Raw genomic sequence first — 18738 nt, 5'->3', positions numbered from 1 at the left:
GGAAGCTGTTTCCTGGCCTCTCTCTTCCTCCAGCCACTCCACTTCTGTTCTTAGGCCCTAGTTCCCCTTCTCTCCACCACTGTCCACCAGGCCTCATCTAGTCTGTCTTCGACTGTACAGGTCTGGTTACAGGTGTGAAAGTCCCAGCAGGGTGGGCTCCCTTGCTCTCGTTCCCACCCCACCACTCTGAGATGCTGAGGTCCCAGGATACCTAAGGGACACAAGGAGCCACCCAACACCAATGGGAGACCAATATCATCCTTTCCTCTCAGGGTGGGATAAAAAATTTTTAAATGCAAAGCTCCCGGGGTCCTATATCAACCGAGTGAAGTTGGCAGGTGGAACAGCACGTGTGGTGTGTGGAACTGACGCCTGGGAGGGGTGGGGCTACGGCAGGCTGGAGAGTACAGGTCCTATCTGAAGGAAGGAGCTGCTGTTCAGCTTGTGCTCATTGTCGTCATGCAAGAATCGGGCCCAAAGCTGCCAACTCTGAATTTTTCAAGGGAATCCAAAACCCCAAACCTAGGGGTGGCTCCATAGTGTAGTGGTTAGCACATCTGCTTTGCACGCAGAAGGTCCTGGGTTCACACCCCAGGTGGAGCCACAGACCATACCCCGGGTGCGCCAGGCCCCGGGTGCACACCCCGAGCCTGGAGCGTGTGGGAGGGGATGCCCCATCTTCAGAGATCCAGTTCTCAAGGGGAGCAATATCCATGGGTCAGGGGTGGAAGTGTGTGTGTGTGGGGGGGGTGGCTTAAAAAGGGGGAAAAAAACCCAAACCTAGATTTCTATATGAACTTTCTTAAGTTGTGTCAGCAACCAATTCAGCTTAAAACAAAACAAAACAAAAAAACTGACTCAAATAAAACATATCTGTGGGCCACCAGTTTGCAATCTCTGGGAAAGGTGAGGCCTCCTTCCTATCTTAGAGGCACCCCTGTAATTGCCTACATCACCCTTCCGCCTACAGAACACCATTCAGAAGTAGTGCAAATTCCAGAATCTCCTTCCCCTTTTCCCCAATCAAAATCCCAATTTCGTCACAGTACTGAATTCCAGCTAAATTAGAAAGCAACCTAAACAAAATAATTTCTACTCCAATCCCAAACTGTTAGGATTACTCACATTTCAGAAGTTATCTAAATGTATTTGTTTCAATTAATAGAATTATAGGCAATAAGTCAAAGTACATAATTTTGGGCCAGTGAGGAAAGATGCCAAGCACTGGGCCAAGCGCTTCAGATGCTCGGAACTCCTTCAGTCAGATAAGGTAGGTACTGTTGTTATCTCTTTTACAGAAGAAAAAAAAGGCTTAGGGAAGTTAAGCCACTCGCCCAAAGTCCCTCACCCTGGTAAATGCTAAGAGCACGTTTGCCTGACACTGAAGTCTATACATTTAACCACACTATTCAATATTACTCTTCTAAGCGATGCTATATAATCTCCATGTAACGGTGGTCCTGGGCACGACTTCAAGAGGTCATTCTCGAGATGTGTATGATCCTCTGTGAGCCCAAGGTAACTCATGTGGTCAGCCTTCTTTTAAGACAATCCTTTCCCTTCCCCACTGCATGCTGAGACAAAACTTTCAAGGCAAAAGCAGAGCTTTCAGATACCAATGGTGTTGCTATGCAGACAGTTGGTACCCTCTGCTGGGGAAGAAAAAGAGATACTGGCTTTTCCAAGCAATTCTCAGTTAAGAGGTGAGAGGGACCGATGGGAAAGGGCCCGAAGAAACACTTGGCCGTTGTGTCAACAATACTTCCCAACTAAGTCCCATGTATATGCCCCCGGGTCCCATCAGTCCAAGAATAAACACTCAATCAGGCCTTTATTCCCGTTATTCTCTTTATTCCAAAAACAAATTCATTACAGATTTCAACTTTTCAAATGCAACATCTGGGTAGGTTAGGAATATATACAGCATCTTGCTATGGCACATGCCAAAGAAACAGAGTATCTGGGTTCACAGGTATCTGCTCTGTGTTGGGGCAATAGAAAAACAAGCAAAAGTATAACCACAATTTTGACTGTTTTTCTTTTTAAATAAAGGTTTTTTTGTTTTGTTTTGTTTTTTTCCATTCCTCTTTTCAAACTGTGAATTGTTCTTGACTCTTCTTGACATTCATTTCAGGTTTCATAATTTCCTTCCTTCTTCTGGAACTAATGTGCTGTTCTGGAAGGAAAAGGGGACAAATACAAACTTACTGAAGGTTTCAATTCACTGTTAAAGTTCCTAACTGGTGACAACAGAGAGACCAAGGTACTCTCCCACTATAAGATCCCATTAGTAAGGGAATAATCATTTTTTTCTATTAATTCTATTTATTTATGCCCCATCTTATTTCAGAAAAGAATATAAGACAGCTAGTTCAAACTAAAGCTAATGACAACTTAAATAAAAATAATGAAACAAACATGATAGCAAAGGAAGAAAGTAGTATGTGAAAATTTAAGGAGATGGGGTAATTCCAGGCACACCTCTCACAGTGCAAGGCCAAAAAGACAGTGTAAATTTCAACTAGAAGAACAGAGAGGATGGTTTAAAGAGTGGTCATTTTCAGTTTCCCAGACTCCAGGTCTGCCAACCAACACATGTAGCTTGGAAGACAACATTTTGACCACGCAATACAGAAACCTGCACCATCTTCCCGCCATGCGGTCATGTACTACCACTAGTCAGAATTGGTGTCTAAACCTAAGAAAGAACGATTCTCAAAAATGGGACTCAGCTCATAGAGAAATTTTAAGAGGGGATAAAAACACTCTTCATTCCTTCTTTCCCCAAGGCTGGCTTTTGCTAGACTCCAAGAAGTAATGGGGAAACACAGGAATGGAAATGACAATCTAGACAGACACTGTGCACCCAAGAGGGTGAGAGCCAGTGATTCAGGCGGCTCTGGCAAGCAGAGGCAGGGTGCTGACACACACGTCGTCCTTAGCAGGCAGCTATCTCCCGTGGTGAGGGCTGGTGTGATGGAGCAATCTTCCAGAATGGCGGGCTCCCAACCAATTAATCAACAGTTCCAGGAGGCACGCACAGGCACAGAACTAATGCTGAGGGCTGAAATGAGTGCCCCGGATTCCCTGCCAACATCCAGAGGTTCCTGGGTACTTTAAAATGTGTGTGTTCCCAACTGTTCACAAGGGGGAGGACAGCATGAGTATGAAAGAAGAACAGCTGGAAGGGTAGTGGCCCACAAGCCTCTATCTTGGCTAAGAAGTTATGCCTGATCAAATCAATGCCTGTCCTCAGATCGAAAGTACTTAGCTATCAGACTTCCCTTTAAAATACAAGGTCCCAACCTCGGGAAGTCCCAAACAGCCAAATGATCAAGTGACTTTCTTATCTTTCAAGTAGTAGGCTGGGGATAGACTATCTAAAAATCAAGAAAAACTAAAGCAATCCAGAGTTACTTTAAAGAATTAAAGAGTTCAATATTTAGCAGAAAGGACTACTTCTGAAAGCAAATCTCAGACAGAGCATGCACAATTGAGGACAAAACCAAATGGGAACGGCCAGGAAATGAGGGTGGGGAGAAGAGACTGAGGAAAAAATGGCCACGGGGGCACTTTTTGGAGTGTGGAAATAGTCTGTAACTCGATTGAGGTGGTGTTTCCATGAGTGTATAAGTTTGTCAAGATTCACAGAATTGTACACAAAAAGGGGTGAATTGTACTATATATAAATTAAACCTGAAAACAAAACAAAAAAATTGTAGTTTCTTTCTGTGTTGAGGAGTAGACATTCCAGCTTATACTCACACATCAGTGAAAAGGCTCTACCTTCTATGCTTTTGCTGATTTTTCCTATTTTCAGAGGATTAAAAATTAGATGGCTTTGTTGCTCTGGCAGGGAAAGCCATTTCCACAGCAAGGGACAGGAGGGAACATGATTAGAAAATTCAAATAGCTCCTTCCTCTTTGTTGGTTTAGTACAAGGATCAGCAAACTGTGACCCATGAGCTAAATCCAGCATGCCACCTGCTTTTGTAAATAAAGTTTTATCGGAACAGCCATTCTCAATTGTTTACATAGTCCATGGCGGCTTCCACATGATAGTGGCAGAGTTGAGTAATTTTAACAGAGACCATATAGCCTGTGAAGGCTAAAATACTATCTGGCTCTTTCCAGGAAACTTTTGCTGATCCCTGGTCTAGAGGAACTGATCAATGAAGCATCAGACACTCTCTCCCTCCCTACCTTCACCTTACTTCCACTTCCATCTTCATCCTAGGGTTAATACCTGAATGGAGAATGGGTGATACTTCACATGACATTTTAGTCACACAGGGAGCAAGCAGCCCTGAACCATATCCTGAGCTCTAGGAACCTGGGTTCTGATGCTGGCTTTGATCTGTGGTGTAAGTCTCACCAAACCACACTGTCTGGCCCAACCAGAGATTAGTGTTACAAAAAGGCCTAGAGTGACAAGGTGTGCCAGGATTTGCCATGGGTCCATCGTGTAATGAATTTAATGTTCTGAATGGGATTCTCTTTTAAAAAGTCTAAGGTTAAATCTGTCTTATCCTTAACTCCACTCTCCTGTAAACACAGACAGGCTCTTGTCTACAAAGTACCCATGGGACTTAAGGGAGGATGGAGTCCTACAGTCAAAGCCAGGTCAAGGTTGCTCTATTGCAAAGTTACCCCATCGGCCGGGCTAACTCAGGGGTCTTCGGCTTTTGTCCTGATGCAGTCACGACCTGGTCCAGGAAGTGGGAAAATAGACTCAGAATTCAGCTTCGGCATAGGGAGGAGTGGGCAGGGACAAGCGGGCTGCAAACTAGATAAATAACTGACATGCATGAGGTGGGCAAGATGGGAAAGGGGCCCTGTTTCTGGGACGAGTTCGCCCTTCATCTTTACCGTAACGTCCTATATTTTGCCAATCTACTGCTCTGCTCTGCAGCGATCCTGCCAAAGGAAAGAGGGGTTGAGAATCAAGAAAGGACAGTGAGAAGAGAAATAAGCTGAGGAAAGAAATGGCAAACACACCCGACCAGAGCTTCCATTAGGGTCACTGATTTTCCCAGTGGCAGAGTTCACTCTAGGACTCACAAAGACAGCAACATTGAGTGGGCTTCAACTTTCTATATAAGATGTTGGGGGAATGAGAATCATGGTCTCTCTCCCCAGAAAATGTACACTATTTTAGGATTCCCGATTAGGAACTCCTGCAAGCAGGATCTAAATCAATGGTTTCCACCCCTCATCTTCCCTTGATTTTGTTGGACTTATGTGGGCAACTTTTAGAAAAGAGAGAACTCAGCAGAGCACAGCCTTCTGGCTCCCTGGGGCCTAGAGTGGCCACTGCAGGGAAACAGGGCTCTGCTTAGAAAAAATAGTGAAGTCCCTGGCTGTTTCTCAGATGCAATGCATAGCTGCCAAGTTAAGGCTGCTGGAGGGGCACGAAAATGAACCAGCTGCCACTGCTGGTGCTAAGGAAAGCTCTGGTAGAATCTGGATTACTACAGGGAAGTCCAGTAGCACGTTGGGACCAGGCCTCCACAGTGAGACACTCAGAAAGTTCACAATGGACACTCGGGCAGAGATGAGACATGTTGCTCTCCCACCCACTAGTGAATAGTCTCTGAGAAAGCCTCTCTCTGATCTGACCAACTTAATCGGCAGCCATGTTTGCGGGTGCACTACTGAGTTACATTCTTCCAGCAAAAGTCCTGGAGAGGAGAAAGCAAGGCACGTCTGAAAATGCTAACTTCCAAAGGTAAAGCAATTTTGACCTTTTCTTATTGACCTTTACGTGGCTGAAATCACCTAACTTCTAATAAATCAATGGGAAATGCCTATGTGACATTTAAATTTACCTCTAATCCAGGTTTGAAAGTCAAACTGCCATTATGTCGAGATCTGACCATTGTATGAACCTAAGACTGTCTGGTTCTTGGGGATGTGGTGTGGGCCACTGAGCACTGCTCCCCACTGGAGGCCCCTGTAAAACCTCTGGTAGTTTCTGGAGGGGAAGAGCATGGACCCTGTGCTTAGGAGGAAGAGCTCTGGGAGCTTGCTGGGAGTTATGGGCACTAACTCCCTGGGGTGGGAGGAGGGTCGATCAGAATTCTCCGCGGCAGAGAACATTTTTTACAGCCAGCATATCAACAACAATCTTCTGCCACATGTTCCACTCTATTTTCATCTTCATAAAGCAATTATTTTCTTCTCTTGTTCTAATGTGTTGGGGCACAAATAGCTACGGCTTTAATACATTTAAAGCTGACCACTAATGTCTTTTTATGACTTAAAAGACTTCTGTATCGGGCTGAATTAACATGTCACACTTGCCACTAAGAATATGAATCATTTTGCCACTTATCGTTGTTCAGAGCTGACAAAAATATTCCTAATCCCACTCTAAGACTGTGGCCCAGCCCCTGCCTTACCTTTTGATTGCCTGCTGGGCCAGCATCCTATTGCCAGCCAGAAACGTCACACTGCCCAAGATGGCCAGGTACTTTAGGGTCTGGAACATGTTGAGCTGAGTCCAGTAGACATACATGAGTCCCAGCATAGCTACGAGAACAGGTGTCATGATAGCCAATTAAATAAAATAATGACAATGTGCCGAGGCAGAGGACAGAAGCAGTAACTTTTGGATCCTAAAAAGGTCTGTATTTCTAGACCAGCTTGGTTTATTCCTTTTATTGGATATCAGAAAATAGATAACTCAATATACTTGCCTCTCAGCCTTGGCCACCAAGAAATCCAGAGGTAAAAACCAGACCTCAGCTACTTTATCTATCTTGTTCCATGTTCTGGTTCACATCTATTTTCTTTAATGTAGGTTTTGTTTTTGTTTTTCTCAAACATTATTGTCATGTTATATTTGAAACTCGTTTTATTTTTCAAATTCTGAATGAAAGCAGGCAGGATTAAATAAATGAATAATTTCCTTTTTATCAAAAAAAATTTAAGGATAACCTGCCACTGCAACTAGGAGGGAAGCGAGGAGGACTGGGCAGGAAGGTTTAATGAAAAGGACTCAGGCCTGGGGTTCTGATCTCCAATCAGGGAGAGTGCTTCTGGAAAGGCTCTGCTCTTCCAGCCATTTAATGTCGCTGAGACTAAATTCTCTCACCTGTCAAACACGGATCATAATTCCTGTCCCGGTCACCCCCATTAGGGTTGTGATGAGAATCAAATGAGAGAATGTGCACAAAAAGCACTCTGGCAAGAAAAGTCATGGCTTTAAACAAATTTATATTCAGGTTTTGTTCCCAGCCTGAACCAGGAGGGCTATCACTCAAATCCAGTAACTGGGCTGGAGAGAAAGGTCATCCTGTCAATTTTGCCCAGAAGGATAATGGATGAACTACAGCAGGGGGTTCTTAACCACTTTCGAGGTCATAGACTACTGTGAGAATCTGATCAAAGTTATGGACTCTTTTTTTCCAGAAAAATACAGATACGCTTTCGCCTAGAATTTCAAGGGATTCATCTACGGATCCCTACGGAAGCCGCACGCTATGGGCACAAGATAGTGACTCCTAAAAGCGTCAAAGAAATTAGAAACAAATGTTGAAGTCTCAGTGAAATGCGAGGCACTACCAATCCAATAGAGCTGAAAGTCCCCGAAATGCTTAGCTGATTTGTGAATTTACTGTCTCGTTATGTTTAGGTCCTAAGTTCTCAAGAGAACCATGCAGAACACTGTGTCTGACTGTGGAAAGAAGTGTTTTCTATTAGTGTCCAGACACAGCCGCCAGCAAATGTGACGATCAATACGGTGGAGAAAGATAACCTTTGGAAAATGCATTAATGCTCTTCACCCAGGAAGATGGCTCAATGTAAAGATACGATAAGTGAGTAATCTCTGGAAATGAACAGGGCTATTAAATGAGGGCAAATGGCCTGCCAACAGCAGCCCAGTACAATGAAACACAATATAATGACAGCTGTTCTAAGTTGATGGCCCAAACAGGTTTATCATCATATTAACTGTCCTAAAAGGCCAGGAGGAAGAGGGAAATGTTATACTATTAAGTCATTATAGTTAATAGGTTGTGGGTCTACTTAACAGGGCTTTTGCAGTGAGTGGCTAAATGTCAGAGGAGGTTAAATGGAATTAGTGGCCTGGGGCGCTTACCAGCATGTCCCAGGTGAAAGATAACTGTGCTAGGAGCAAAAGTGAAGTTGGAGACGTTGGCACCAATCCGGATCCACTAAACGATGGAGAGAAATAAATTAAAAAGACATTAGAACTTGAAAGGGAGGCAACACAAGGCAGGTCAATGCTAATCCAATGACTAGCCCTAAGGGCTTAAAAGTTCATACATACTTGAAGGACAGGGAATTTTTCCAAGTGACAACTACCCTATTTAAGTCCTTAGGAAAAATTGTTCCTTTTTTTCTTTAGAAAGGCATTCCAATACCTGCTCTCAAATGTGCTGGGTAATTCAAACCTGAACATCATTTTTAATGACAGCAAAAGTTTCTTTTTTAAAACAGGTGAACACATGAAACTGAAAGGTCAGAAACTGCATTTATGATGAAGTAACTGGCACCCCTGCTAGTTTCTCTAAGTATTGGTTAGATAAACCCGCTGGCAGCTGGTAGGATGAGTGTTCTTGCTGTGGGTTCCGTGCCTACTGAAATTCTGATCACTCAAATATGACAACAGGTCCCCATACCCTAGGGTCTCATTTCTGAAAGCTTGTGGCATGCCTTTCAGATTTAGATTGACCAATAATTCTTTTATTAAAATCAATGAATTAGAAACACAGGCAACTTTCCAAAGTAAGATCTAATGATTTTCTCAAAATTCTCTAAGTTTGAGGATATGTATCTGCTTATAATTTTTAAAGAGACTAAAATTGGCAAAAAAAATTAAAAGAGTACTTTAAAGTAGAAAAGGTAAAAATTTCCTTCTTCTATACTCCTTAGAAAGTGTTCTCCTTACAGGTGACCAACACTAAAAGAGGCCTTTTTAAGGTTTTTACACAAAGATGATCCCACTAAACATACTATCCTACCCCTTGTCTTCTTCACTCAACAAGACATCTTGGCAATCTTGTCATATCAGCACATAAATCTATCCATTTTTTAAATAAGCTGCATATTATTCCATTGTATGGATGTACCATAATTTATTTAACACTTGCTTTTAAGAGGACTTTAAGTTGTTTATAGTTGTATGCTTTAAAGAGTGCTGAAATGCACAGCCTCTGTACTCTCTTTTTATACAGCTATCAGCATTGGGCCTTGTTTGTTTCACACTTGACCTTTCTGACCATTCCAACAGAGTATCCCATCCGTACACTTTTATGATTTTTAATGACTATTAGGTACTCTCTCATGCCTCTTGTTAACGGAGTGGTTTATTCGGCTGCTCTCCCATAGCGGGGAATTCTAGTTATCCTAAAATTTTTTGACCATCGGTTCAGGTCACAGCTGCTGGACCCCTTCGGAGCTGTGCTGAGGCCAGGGCACAAAGCCTCCTTTGCAACGGCTACATCTGCTGAGTCTGGCGCCAGACACATGCTGCCCATGCTAATTACATCTACTCACCAGAGCAAAGAGTAGGAGCAAGGGCGAGAGGATCAGGGCAGTGAATGTATTGGACACCACTGTGGGGGGCCTCTTCTCAGGCTCACGGAACAGGTGCTGTCAAAAGAAGTCACGCCAAGAATATTTAAGAATGTGCCCTGAAGCAGGGGCTGCCATGTATATCTGAGACCAAAACGCCAATGACAGTCAAGAAGAGGAACTGTCTCCTAGAGGTTAAAATGCCCTGGCAATGAGTGGCCACTTGGCCTTTTGCCTCTTCTCAACGCTGGCTTCTGATCTCAGAGTTCTCCTTCCAAAGACACTACACTAGTCTCAGCTCACTAGTTAGCCAATCCTCTTTTTCCTGGAGAACGCAACCCATCAAGTGGCATTTGCCTAGTATCGAAGAGGGTGCCTAGGTATACAAACAGCTTACGTGATACATCTGAGGCAGGCCTCTCATCATGTTTCTGGGTTCCTAGGTTGGCACTATCACATGTTGCTGCCCCACTTAAGTTAGCTAACTGGTGTTAACCATGCCCTCTTTTAAAATTTAACAGAGCTTCAACATAGGTAGTTCCAACCACAACTCACCTCTCCTGCCTCTAGAAAGAAAAAGAGCCCTAAATAAACTTTCTCTTACTCACTCTGCCTTATTTCCAGAATTAAACTAGAAAGCTGGGAAGCAGTCTGCTGATATTTCTTTGTTCAGCAGAACAGTTCTACATGAAGATCTCTGGGAAGCTCATCCACACAGTGTCACCTAGCAGAAGCAGTGATGGACAGTATTTGGGCCCAAACTGATATATATTGGCTGTGTGACCAGGGGCAAGTTTGCTTTACTAATTCTGCCACAGTTTCTAACTGGAAAATTGGGATGGGAAGGCGATGACCATCCTAAAAGACTTGTGAGGATATTTAGAGGACCAAATGAAACAGGGCACTTGACTATGCTTTGTAAGCTGTAACACATGCAAATTTAACTTCTAGATTTTCTTCCAATGTATAAACTTGCGGCTGTCTCTCCTGCTTGTCAATCAATGTCTACCAACCCAGTTCCATGATGAGGCAGCCCCACTTGAGACTTCTGTTCCCAAATTTTCGCCTCAGCTCCTCTTCTGCTGCCACAGCCATCAAACGGATTTCTAACATTGTCTGTGGCAACTGCTGCCGCCTACTCTACCCTAAAAATCAATCGACACCCTTCATCATCATGGCTATAGCTGCTACTATGTAACTGCGTTTTACATTCTTAAACAAGGCTATCAGAAGGAGTTATAAAAAGAATCTTACTACTCTACCCTTTGGGCCCTTGTCCTTTTTTTAAACAGAGAAATGAGAGTAAACAGTCTGCTAGGAACACTTCAATATTAATTCATACATAGGATTCCATGTTACAACAGTATGATCATTTCTCATGACTGCAAAATAGTCCACTGGGTGGATATACCTCAGTTTTCTTAACCAGTGCTCAAACTGCTTTACAATTATGATGTTTATTTTGTGGAGTGCTTTAGAAACTTTTCAAAGCCTTTCTTTCCTTATCCATGGTCTATTTTGAGCCTCACACAGTCCTGTGGGCTACGCCGGGCAGCGGTTGCTAATATTTGCATGCAAAGAAGGTTAATCCCAGGGAAGAAGAAGGAGTTGTCTCAGGGAGGAAAGCCCTGTCTTCCACCTGCTGACCCCATCAGCCCTGATTTATGCAGGATCAGAGAGGAAGAAAGCCAAACCCAGCTTTGCTGGAGCTGTCAAGCGGTGATCTCAGGGCTGAACCTCCTGCATGTTTAGGAAAAACAGACTCAGATTCTGAGATTGTCTCCAAATATCAGCTTTCTGGGAGCTGGTCACTGGGCTCTTTGAGGATGTTCTTTAGGATGGGACTGATATTTGCTCTGCTGAATTCACAGGGTGGTGAGGACCACACTATAAAACATCATATAAACAAGTTAAAGAAGGAACCAGAGCCACCATCCAGGGGTCTGCTGCCCTCTCTCATTGTGCCCATTTCACATTTCTCCTCTGTGGTTAGTGGATAAGTCCCTTGAAATATACCTGAATTTCCTGTTTCGGGGTGAAAAAGATTTTTAGACAAGACAGTCGATGGAGCATCTTCTTCAGGGAACTTGATGACCACATCATCCTAAAAAAACAAAGACAGTCTTTAAAGGCACAGGGGCAGAGAAGGGGGTGAGACTCATCAGCAGGACAGTGCCCCCTAACTCACACCCAGGACCATACTGAAAAAAGCTCCAAGCAGTCCAATCACTTATGATCCATTAGTTGACAAATTGAGGCAGTAAAAATTTCAAGAACAAAATAAGTTATTTGTTGAAAATGCTTTTCAGAGCAAGAGTTCCAATTTTCTACTGGTCTGGTGAGCCCCACAGAGCTGCTTAATACAAAAATCTCAGCTGGTACTCAGGCTGTTACAGCTGCAATCAGAAAATGTTCGGTGTCCCTGGGAAGTGTGATTTAGTCAACAGAAAAAAAAGAAATGAAAATGTGCTCTCATACAAAAAGCAGCCCAAAGTGCAGGAGAAGAAAAGGAGCTTTGAATACAACACAAGAAACACAGCTGCCCCTTTGTCTTGCCAAGGGAGCCAACCACCACTCAAGGCCTGCAATTTGGCCCCTGCTACCTTTCCAGCCTCACCACCTACTGCTCCTGACGAGATTCAGGTGCTCCAGTAAAATGGACCCACTCACATCACACTGAAAGCACCTCAAGCTTTTCTGTAGGCTGTTCCCCAGTGATCATCCCACAGCCCCAGATAGTATTCTGAGAAACACTTGCAATTCTTCAACCCTTAGCTCAAATGCCATGTCTCTTAAGAAGTTTTCTCTCATCACATCCATCAAAAGTAAGATATGTAGGTGAAAAGCACAAACTATAACATGCAACGCAAATGTTGGTTATTAGTTTATTAGCATTTTGCATATCCTACAATTCACTGTCCCACATCATCCTGAACTGTTATTGGAGTTCAAATCTTACCTCAGCCCCAGCCCCATATCATATCTCAAAGGCCAGAACCATTATCTCTTACATCTATGTAAACCCCCCACCCCCACTACAGTGCTTTGGTATAATATGAAAACCTTCTTCCAGTATAACTTTTTGGCAATCTGCTAGAACCCACAAGGGCAAATGTATACTTCATTCATTCACTCACTCACTCACTGTTTATTAAGCGCCTACTATGTGCCGGGCTATGTGCATGCCCCTAAGACTATTAATGGCAACACTACACAGTCCCTCACCTCACAATGCAAATTTATTGCCCTGTGAACGGCACAGACAAGGCTAGGGTAAAGAGAGAGCCCATGCCCCTGCAAAGTAGTCTATGTCTGACTGTGGCACAGCCACTCTTGCCTGGGTCAAAGTACATTTAGGCACATACCATATTCCAAAGGATTGGGTTCTTCAAAGTGGCATCTCCGATGATCAAGTAAAGAGTATAGGTGCCAGACGCAGAGTCAAATTCAATCTTTCTCTCGGAAGTATCCAGTTCAAACTTGTACACATTCTTGCTGTCTGGCTCAGCAACAAACACCACTTCCTGGCCAGTCTTCTGGTTATGGAGCCGAACAAATGTCTGGATGGACCAATAATACAACCTTTCATCTGATAATTTCAAAACTCCCTCTGATCCAATATCAAATCAATGAGACAGCAGACAGGGAGCTCTGGGATATGCCAGACCTGCCCAAGGGAGTGGAAGGAGTGGCCATTCCACCCTGGCTCCCAGCTCAGAGAGCTGAGATAACTTTTTACTAGTATAAGAAATTTAACTTAGGGATCTAGCTAATTCTCAACTACTTGGAGACTGAACACCCAGTTTGTGGATGATTTAAGCTCTTTGCTGTTGCTGCAATTTCTTCTTCCTGTCAGCCTTTTGGCCACTTTGCTGCCCAATTAAGTTCTTCACCAGAGGGTGAAAAGAAGGGAAATGAGGTGGAACTGTAAGAGGCCCATTTTCAATTTCCTAGTGCCTCCAGCTAAAGATTTAGTAGAGGAGGCTTGGGGATTGATAGCAAAGCAGAGTTCCAGTCAAGCAGAGCAGCCTAGTGTCTCCAAGAGAGTCCAGGCTATGAAGGCAGTTTTGGTTCCACTATTTATTAGCTGAGAAGGTTGCTTAACCTCCTTGTGCCTTTTTTGATCTTTAAGATAAAAAGATTAACTTCTACATGTAGTGTACCTGTGTGAAGATTCTCAGTAGCGTAAGCAAAACATTTAGCACAGAATCTGGTATATACTAGCTTGTCAACAAACAGCAGCTGATATTATTATCAATATAATGGCACCAGTTTAATCACTTTGCCTTCCCAATGGCATAAAAAAATAACATTTCTGCACATTAGAACTACAGCAAAACTTAACATCCACTTGGAGCTTTTCTTTTGTGTTTCAAAATAAAGAATTCAACAAGGCAGGCAGATTGGTTCCATATTACAGATCATAAGGCACATGGATTAAATGAGTTACATGGTCACACAGCTAGCTCTGGATCCACAGAAAAAATGCAAATCTCATTTGTTACTCTACACCTGGGCAACAAAGAACATCCATGAAAGTATTTAGGGAAAGTGGCCCAGAGTCGAGAAGCATCTCGACTACAGCAGACTTGGCCAAGAACGGGTTTTAAGAGCCTGGATGCCTGATCTTCCTCCTGTCACAGCCAAGCGCAGGCGGCAGCCTTGTTCATCTGCAAAATGCCGTCTCTACCTGGGAGGTCTCTAAGCCATGGTTTCCAAAACAGAATCTTGGATGAGACAAGTACTCAGTTAAAGTTACATTTCCTCACTAACTCTCCTGCCCCAACCCCAATCTCACCAATTTGGTCTTCTAATTTCTCTTTGTATTCTTTCTTCCTTTGTGCTGTTTGGTCGGCAAATGGCATTCTGGGAAGGAGCAGGGAAATGCCAAGAGGCTGAAGGTCAGTTAGCCATGGCCCTGACCAAGTGCACTGACCAAGCTCTCTGGAGCCCAGGGGTGGAGAGAAAAGAGTCATAGAGAAGTGCTAGGAGGGTGGCGCTGGGGGAAGCTGCTCTTGAGTCTAGGCACAAGCGCAACATCAGCAGCTACAAGAAACAGAGAGCAAAAGGTTTCCAAACAAATTCACTGACCTCAGTGGTCTGTTCTTGGCATGCACACAAGTCTGCTGGCTCTCGCTAAAGTATCACTACAAAACACCTAAACCAAGACCAGCAGGTCCTACATTCTTTCCTGTCTTTCAGCATTCAAAGTATTTATGTGAATTTTCCTTTATAATACAACTGTGGATGGGGCAGGGCTGAGAGCAGTTACTCTCAATCAAAGGAGATGAGAGAGGTGGAGAAGGAGGTGCCTAAGAGGATAAAGGGCCATATCGGATACTGGTTTGAAAATCTTTCAAATAATAATTATTACACTATACATGGAAAACAAAAATGAAGCCTACTGCTTTCATAATACAAAGTAGGCACAAGTTAAAAAGGGCTATTCTTCTGATTCCCACAAATAGAAAATATGCTTTGGCCAGAAGAAAAACGTACTTTGGGCTCACTGCCTATGTTTTCCTTTTTTCGAAATTATTTTAATATATTTTTTTCGGTCAGATGGGAAAAAGCCTCAATTAAGTATTAATCTGCTTTAAATATATCTTCTCAATAGCAGCTAATCTTTTTTTAAGAGAGTATATTGCAGGATTAGGGTTACAACCAGTAACCCTGAGAGTGGGCAGAGTCACGTGGGAGAACCTGAGGAAACATACGGGATCGCAGTGACGATCTGGAAGCAGGAATTCGGAAATTTCTGTAGTCAATGTTATGCACGCATCAACAACTCTAATGTACATTAATGTTTAAGGTCAAAAGAATCGTCTGGGCTTTTTCCTGACCTGGTGAGGGGTGAGTTCAGCACCGGTGTTCACATCTACCAGCTGGAAGAACAAAGCAAAGTTCTGGTGGCTGTCTGCAATGAATGTGCCCTTGGCCTTGGCTGGGTAGGTCACTCTGAAAGAGATATTTATACAGTAAATCTTCAGACAGGATCTGTACATATCTAAGAACAGAATAAAGAATACAAACTTCACTTCATTGCCTAATCCTCCCTCTCCCATTGTAACACTTTTCTGTTGTGGACAGACAGAAATGGAGAACTATCTGTGGCCTGAGGGCAAATTAGACTGATAAAGCCAGGACCCGAGAAACGTCAGAATAAACTTTATCAGGGTCTGGGGAAAATGTTATGCGCAGATACTCCAGGCTTTCACTTCAAGGACCTAAGGATGTCGACTCAACCAAGTCAGGTGCCACTGAGGTTAACATGTCCCCCTATGAACACTCAGGACTGGAGAGCTGGACTGGCGAAACCACAAGGAGAAATAAACACAGGGTCGACATCAGCAGCATATGTGAGCAGGGCTGGGAGAAGAGGGGGTAGGAAAGAAGGGTACTTAGGATTTTTTCTTTTTTTAATGCTGTATTTTTTCCTGAACATTGTTTCAGTTTTGTTTCTGTCTGAAACTGTGTTTTAAAAAGTAATTTTCACAATAGGCAGACTAGATGAGAGAACTGCTCTGTTCACAGTTATTTCTGAGAATTTTAGGTTAAGATAGCCAAGGGATAGAATAAGCTGAATGGTAATAGAGCTCATATCTGACTCTATTTTATACTTAGGCTTTATATTTACTTATGAGTAATACCAGCTCATCTATATAGAACATTAAACTTTGCAAAGCACTCTCACAGACATTACTTTAGTGCATTCTCAACAGTGCTCTCATCTCCAAAGTCACTCTGAAAATATCTAAGCCAGAGGCAGGAGATCCAGACCTTTCACAACACTTAAAGAGTGAATGCTTCACTTATATAGGCGCTGGCTAACATCCCCTATCTTCAAAATGGCCTTGAGGGTTTACTTACTTTCTTTGGCATCTATAGCCACCCAAGCTGAGTAAAGTTGCGGTATGCCTATACTCAGAGGTACAGATGGGCCCCCCAAAATAAGAATCTGGGAGTGGACTGACAAATGCGCTTCAACTCTGATCAATTGCTAATGGTTACTTAGAAGGCTGTGTTAAAGATTCTGAGTTCGGCAGAATCTTTTGCTGTGACTGATCAGTGATGCCTTCCATGGACTTGAGCAAGGGAACTGTAACCTTCAGTTCTAAGGACCTATGAAACTTCCAACTTTTCTCAGACCGACTGTGGGCCAAAGTAAATTGCCACGAGGCCACTAAAAGTCCTTATCTTCAGGACTGTGAAGATAAGGTTACACCAGAATATAAATTAATACACTGCTTCTTTTATTGAGAAAGTTTTGTTAAAAGAAAAAATATCGTCATCTGAACTAAATATAATGTGCTTGGTGACATAGCTGACTGACTCGGACTTACCTCATTGTGGACTGGTAATACACAGTTGCTAAGGGACTGACCACTGGTATAGATAACCCCAAATCTGCTTGATGACAAACAGCATCCCTGGTACTGTGCCAGTGCAACTCTAGTCTCTTTAATTTGGAGTGCAGACTGGATCACTGCTGACACAGAAATGACATTTGGAGGGGCTCAGCTCAAGGCTGGGCTACCCCATGACCAGGAGGTATCCTACCTACCGAGTGGTTTTGGGTGCAATGCTCTGATCCTTATCCACAGTGGAGAGATCGACATTTGTGATGCCGACTTCAGTGGAGATCTTGACTCTGAGCTAGAGTAAAATACAGAAGAAAATCACCAAGTCAAGTGGTGGAGATGCCAGGAATTAACATGTATATCCAAATTTTCCTCTTAAAGATAAGTAAAGGCATGAAAAAATCCTAAGACGGGAGTCTTCAATAATTTTAGTAAAACTGATCCAGCTGGGTAGTATTTCTACCTCTCCCTTCCTGAGGACTAAAAGTAACTGCTTGATTCTTACCCTTTCTTCCCTTCTTTGGCTTTGGTTGGATGGTACATATTTTAAAAGATAAAAGAACAAAAAAAAGATCTTTGCATATGTCCTTTAAAACAAAGGGGAAAATCTGTAAGCAGTAACTTCCAAATAATTTACATCAACAAGTACTAAATTCTAATGATGGCTAATGTTTATTGACTGCTTACTATGTGAAAGACACCAGCTTTATAAAGATTATTTCATTTAATCTCCACAATAATTCTGTAAGCTAGTGCTATTTCACATGAGGAAACTATAGCCATGTGACTTGCTTTGGCCAACAAAATGTGAATAGATGTGAAGAATGTCACTTCCAAGTGGAAGCTTTAAGAGTCACTGTGATTCTCTTTTCCTTTGATAGGGACATAGACAATGTACAGAGAGAGGCTCCTTCAGCCTCGGTCCTGGAGTAAGGACAACATGAAACAGAGCTTCCAGTTGACACACTAAAGATATCCAAAATGGGCAAAAAAGAAACTCTCGTTGTTTTAAGCTGCTGAGGTTTGGAGTCTATTATAGGCACAAACCAGTCCAATCTTGACTCTCACGTCTGAATTCTATACATTCCTTATAAACATTTTCACAAAGAGGAGCTAGTCAATGCCAGTAAACAAATTTTTTAAAATTAGGTTAAGATAAATGTAAAATTCCAAAGAAAACATGATGAAAGTCTACTTTCGGGAAATTTTTTATTTAAAATCTAGGTTTGAATGCGCAAATTATGCAAACCCAAAGCACTTTTTATGTGCAAACATCTGTGAAATCTCCAAATATTTGATAAGCTTGACTATAATACTTAAAGAAATCTTTGCCAAATCTACTAGTTTATAGACTAAATCAGGATCAAACAATAGAGAGAGTTGAGCAAAAAATTGAAAAATAACCAGCATTATTCTAAAATGCACTATCAAGGTGTGACAGCCTCAAATCAAGGGCAAATAAGAAAAATTAAAAGAGGATAAAGATAGCTATCGAATAATTCCGTTTAACACCTTCTGCCTCCATAATAACTATTTTGTGACAACAGCCTCAATTATCAGGTTGAATAGGGGTGTTCTGTTTATCTTAAGAAAAAAAAAAAAACTTGAATGTAACAGATTACCAGAAGCTGTAAGGATTTTATTATCTCCTACTTTTGAATACACGGCCACCTATTGGCAAAATTATATTTAGTATCATCACTTGACACTGAGTCTAGGCAATTGCATGCATTATGGTGGTGGAGGAGAGGAATAGTCAGCCTTCAAGTTGAATAACCCCCTAAAGAGAGACCTGGGAGCCTCTAGTTTGGCTCTTTGGGCTCCCTCCTGAGGT

The 18738-nt window shown here is 42.6% G+C and overlaps 1 protein-coding gene and 1 non-coding gene across 2 annotated transcripts in view; one reads left to right on the top strand and one right to left on the bottom strand.

The window, feature by feature from the left end:
- The first annotated feature begins 530 nt into the window (after positions 1-530).
- Positions 531-604, top strand: TRNAA-UGC. The gene has a single exon. It is a non-coding gene; the product is annotated as a tRNA-Ala (tRNA).
- Positions 605-1830: 1226 nt separating this feature from the next.
- Positions 1831-18738, bottom strand: part of RPN2 (ribophorin II) — a 53295-nt gene continuing 36387 nt past the window's right edge. Inside the window, 10 exon segments of the mRNA XM_023534446.1 lie at positions 1831-2176; positions 4870-4917; positions 6402-6531; positions 8105-8180; positions 9526-9621; positions 11560-11583; positions 11585-11647; positions 12909-13103; positions 15387-15501; positions 17108-17199. Coding sequence (XP_023390214.1) covers positions 2164-2176; positions 4870-4917; positions 6402-6531; positions 8105-8180; positions 9526-9621; positions 11560-11583; positions 11585-11647; positions 12909-13103; positions 15387-15501; positions 17108-17199 — 852 coding nt within the window. The 3' untranslated portion in view covers positions 1831-2163.

This window comes from Pteropus vampyrus, unplaced genomic scaffold (assembly GCF_000151845.1).
Source record: "Pteropus vampyrus isolate Shadow unplaced genomic scaffold, Pvam_2.0 Scaffold125, whole genome shotgun sequence".
NCBI lineage: Eukaryota > Metazoa > Chordata > Mammalia > Chiroptera > Pteropodidae > Pteropus > Pteropus vampyrus.
Note: the sequence above shows the minus strand (reverse complement) of the source record. Positions and strands in the feature narration are given on the sequence as shown.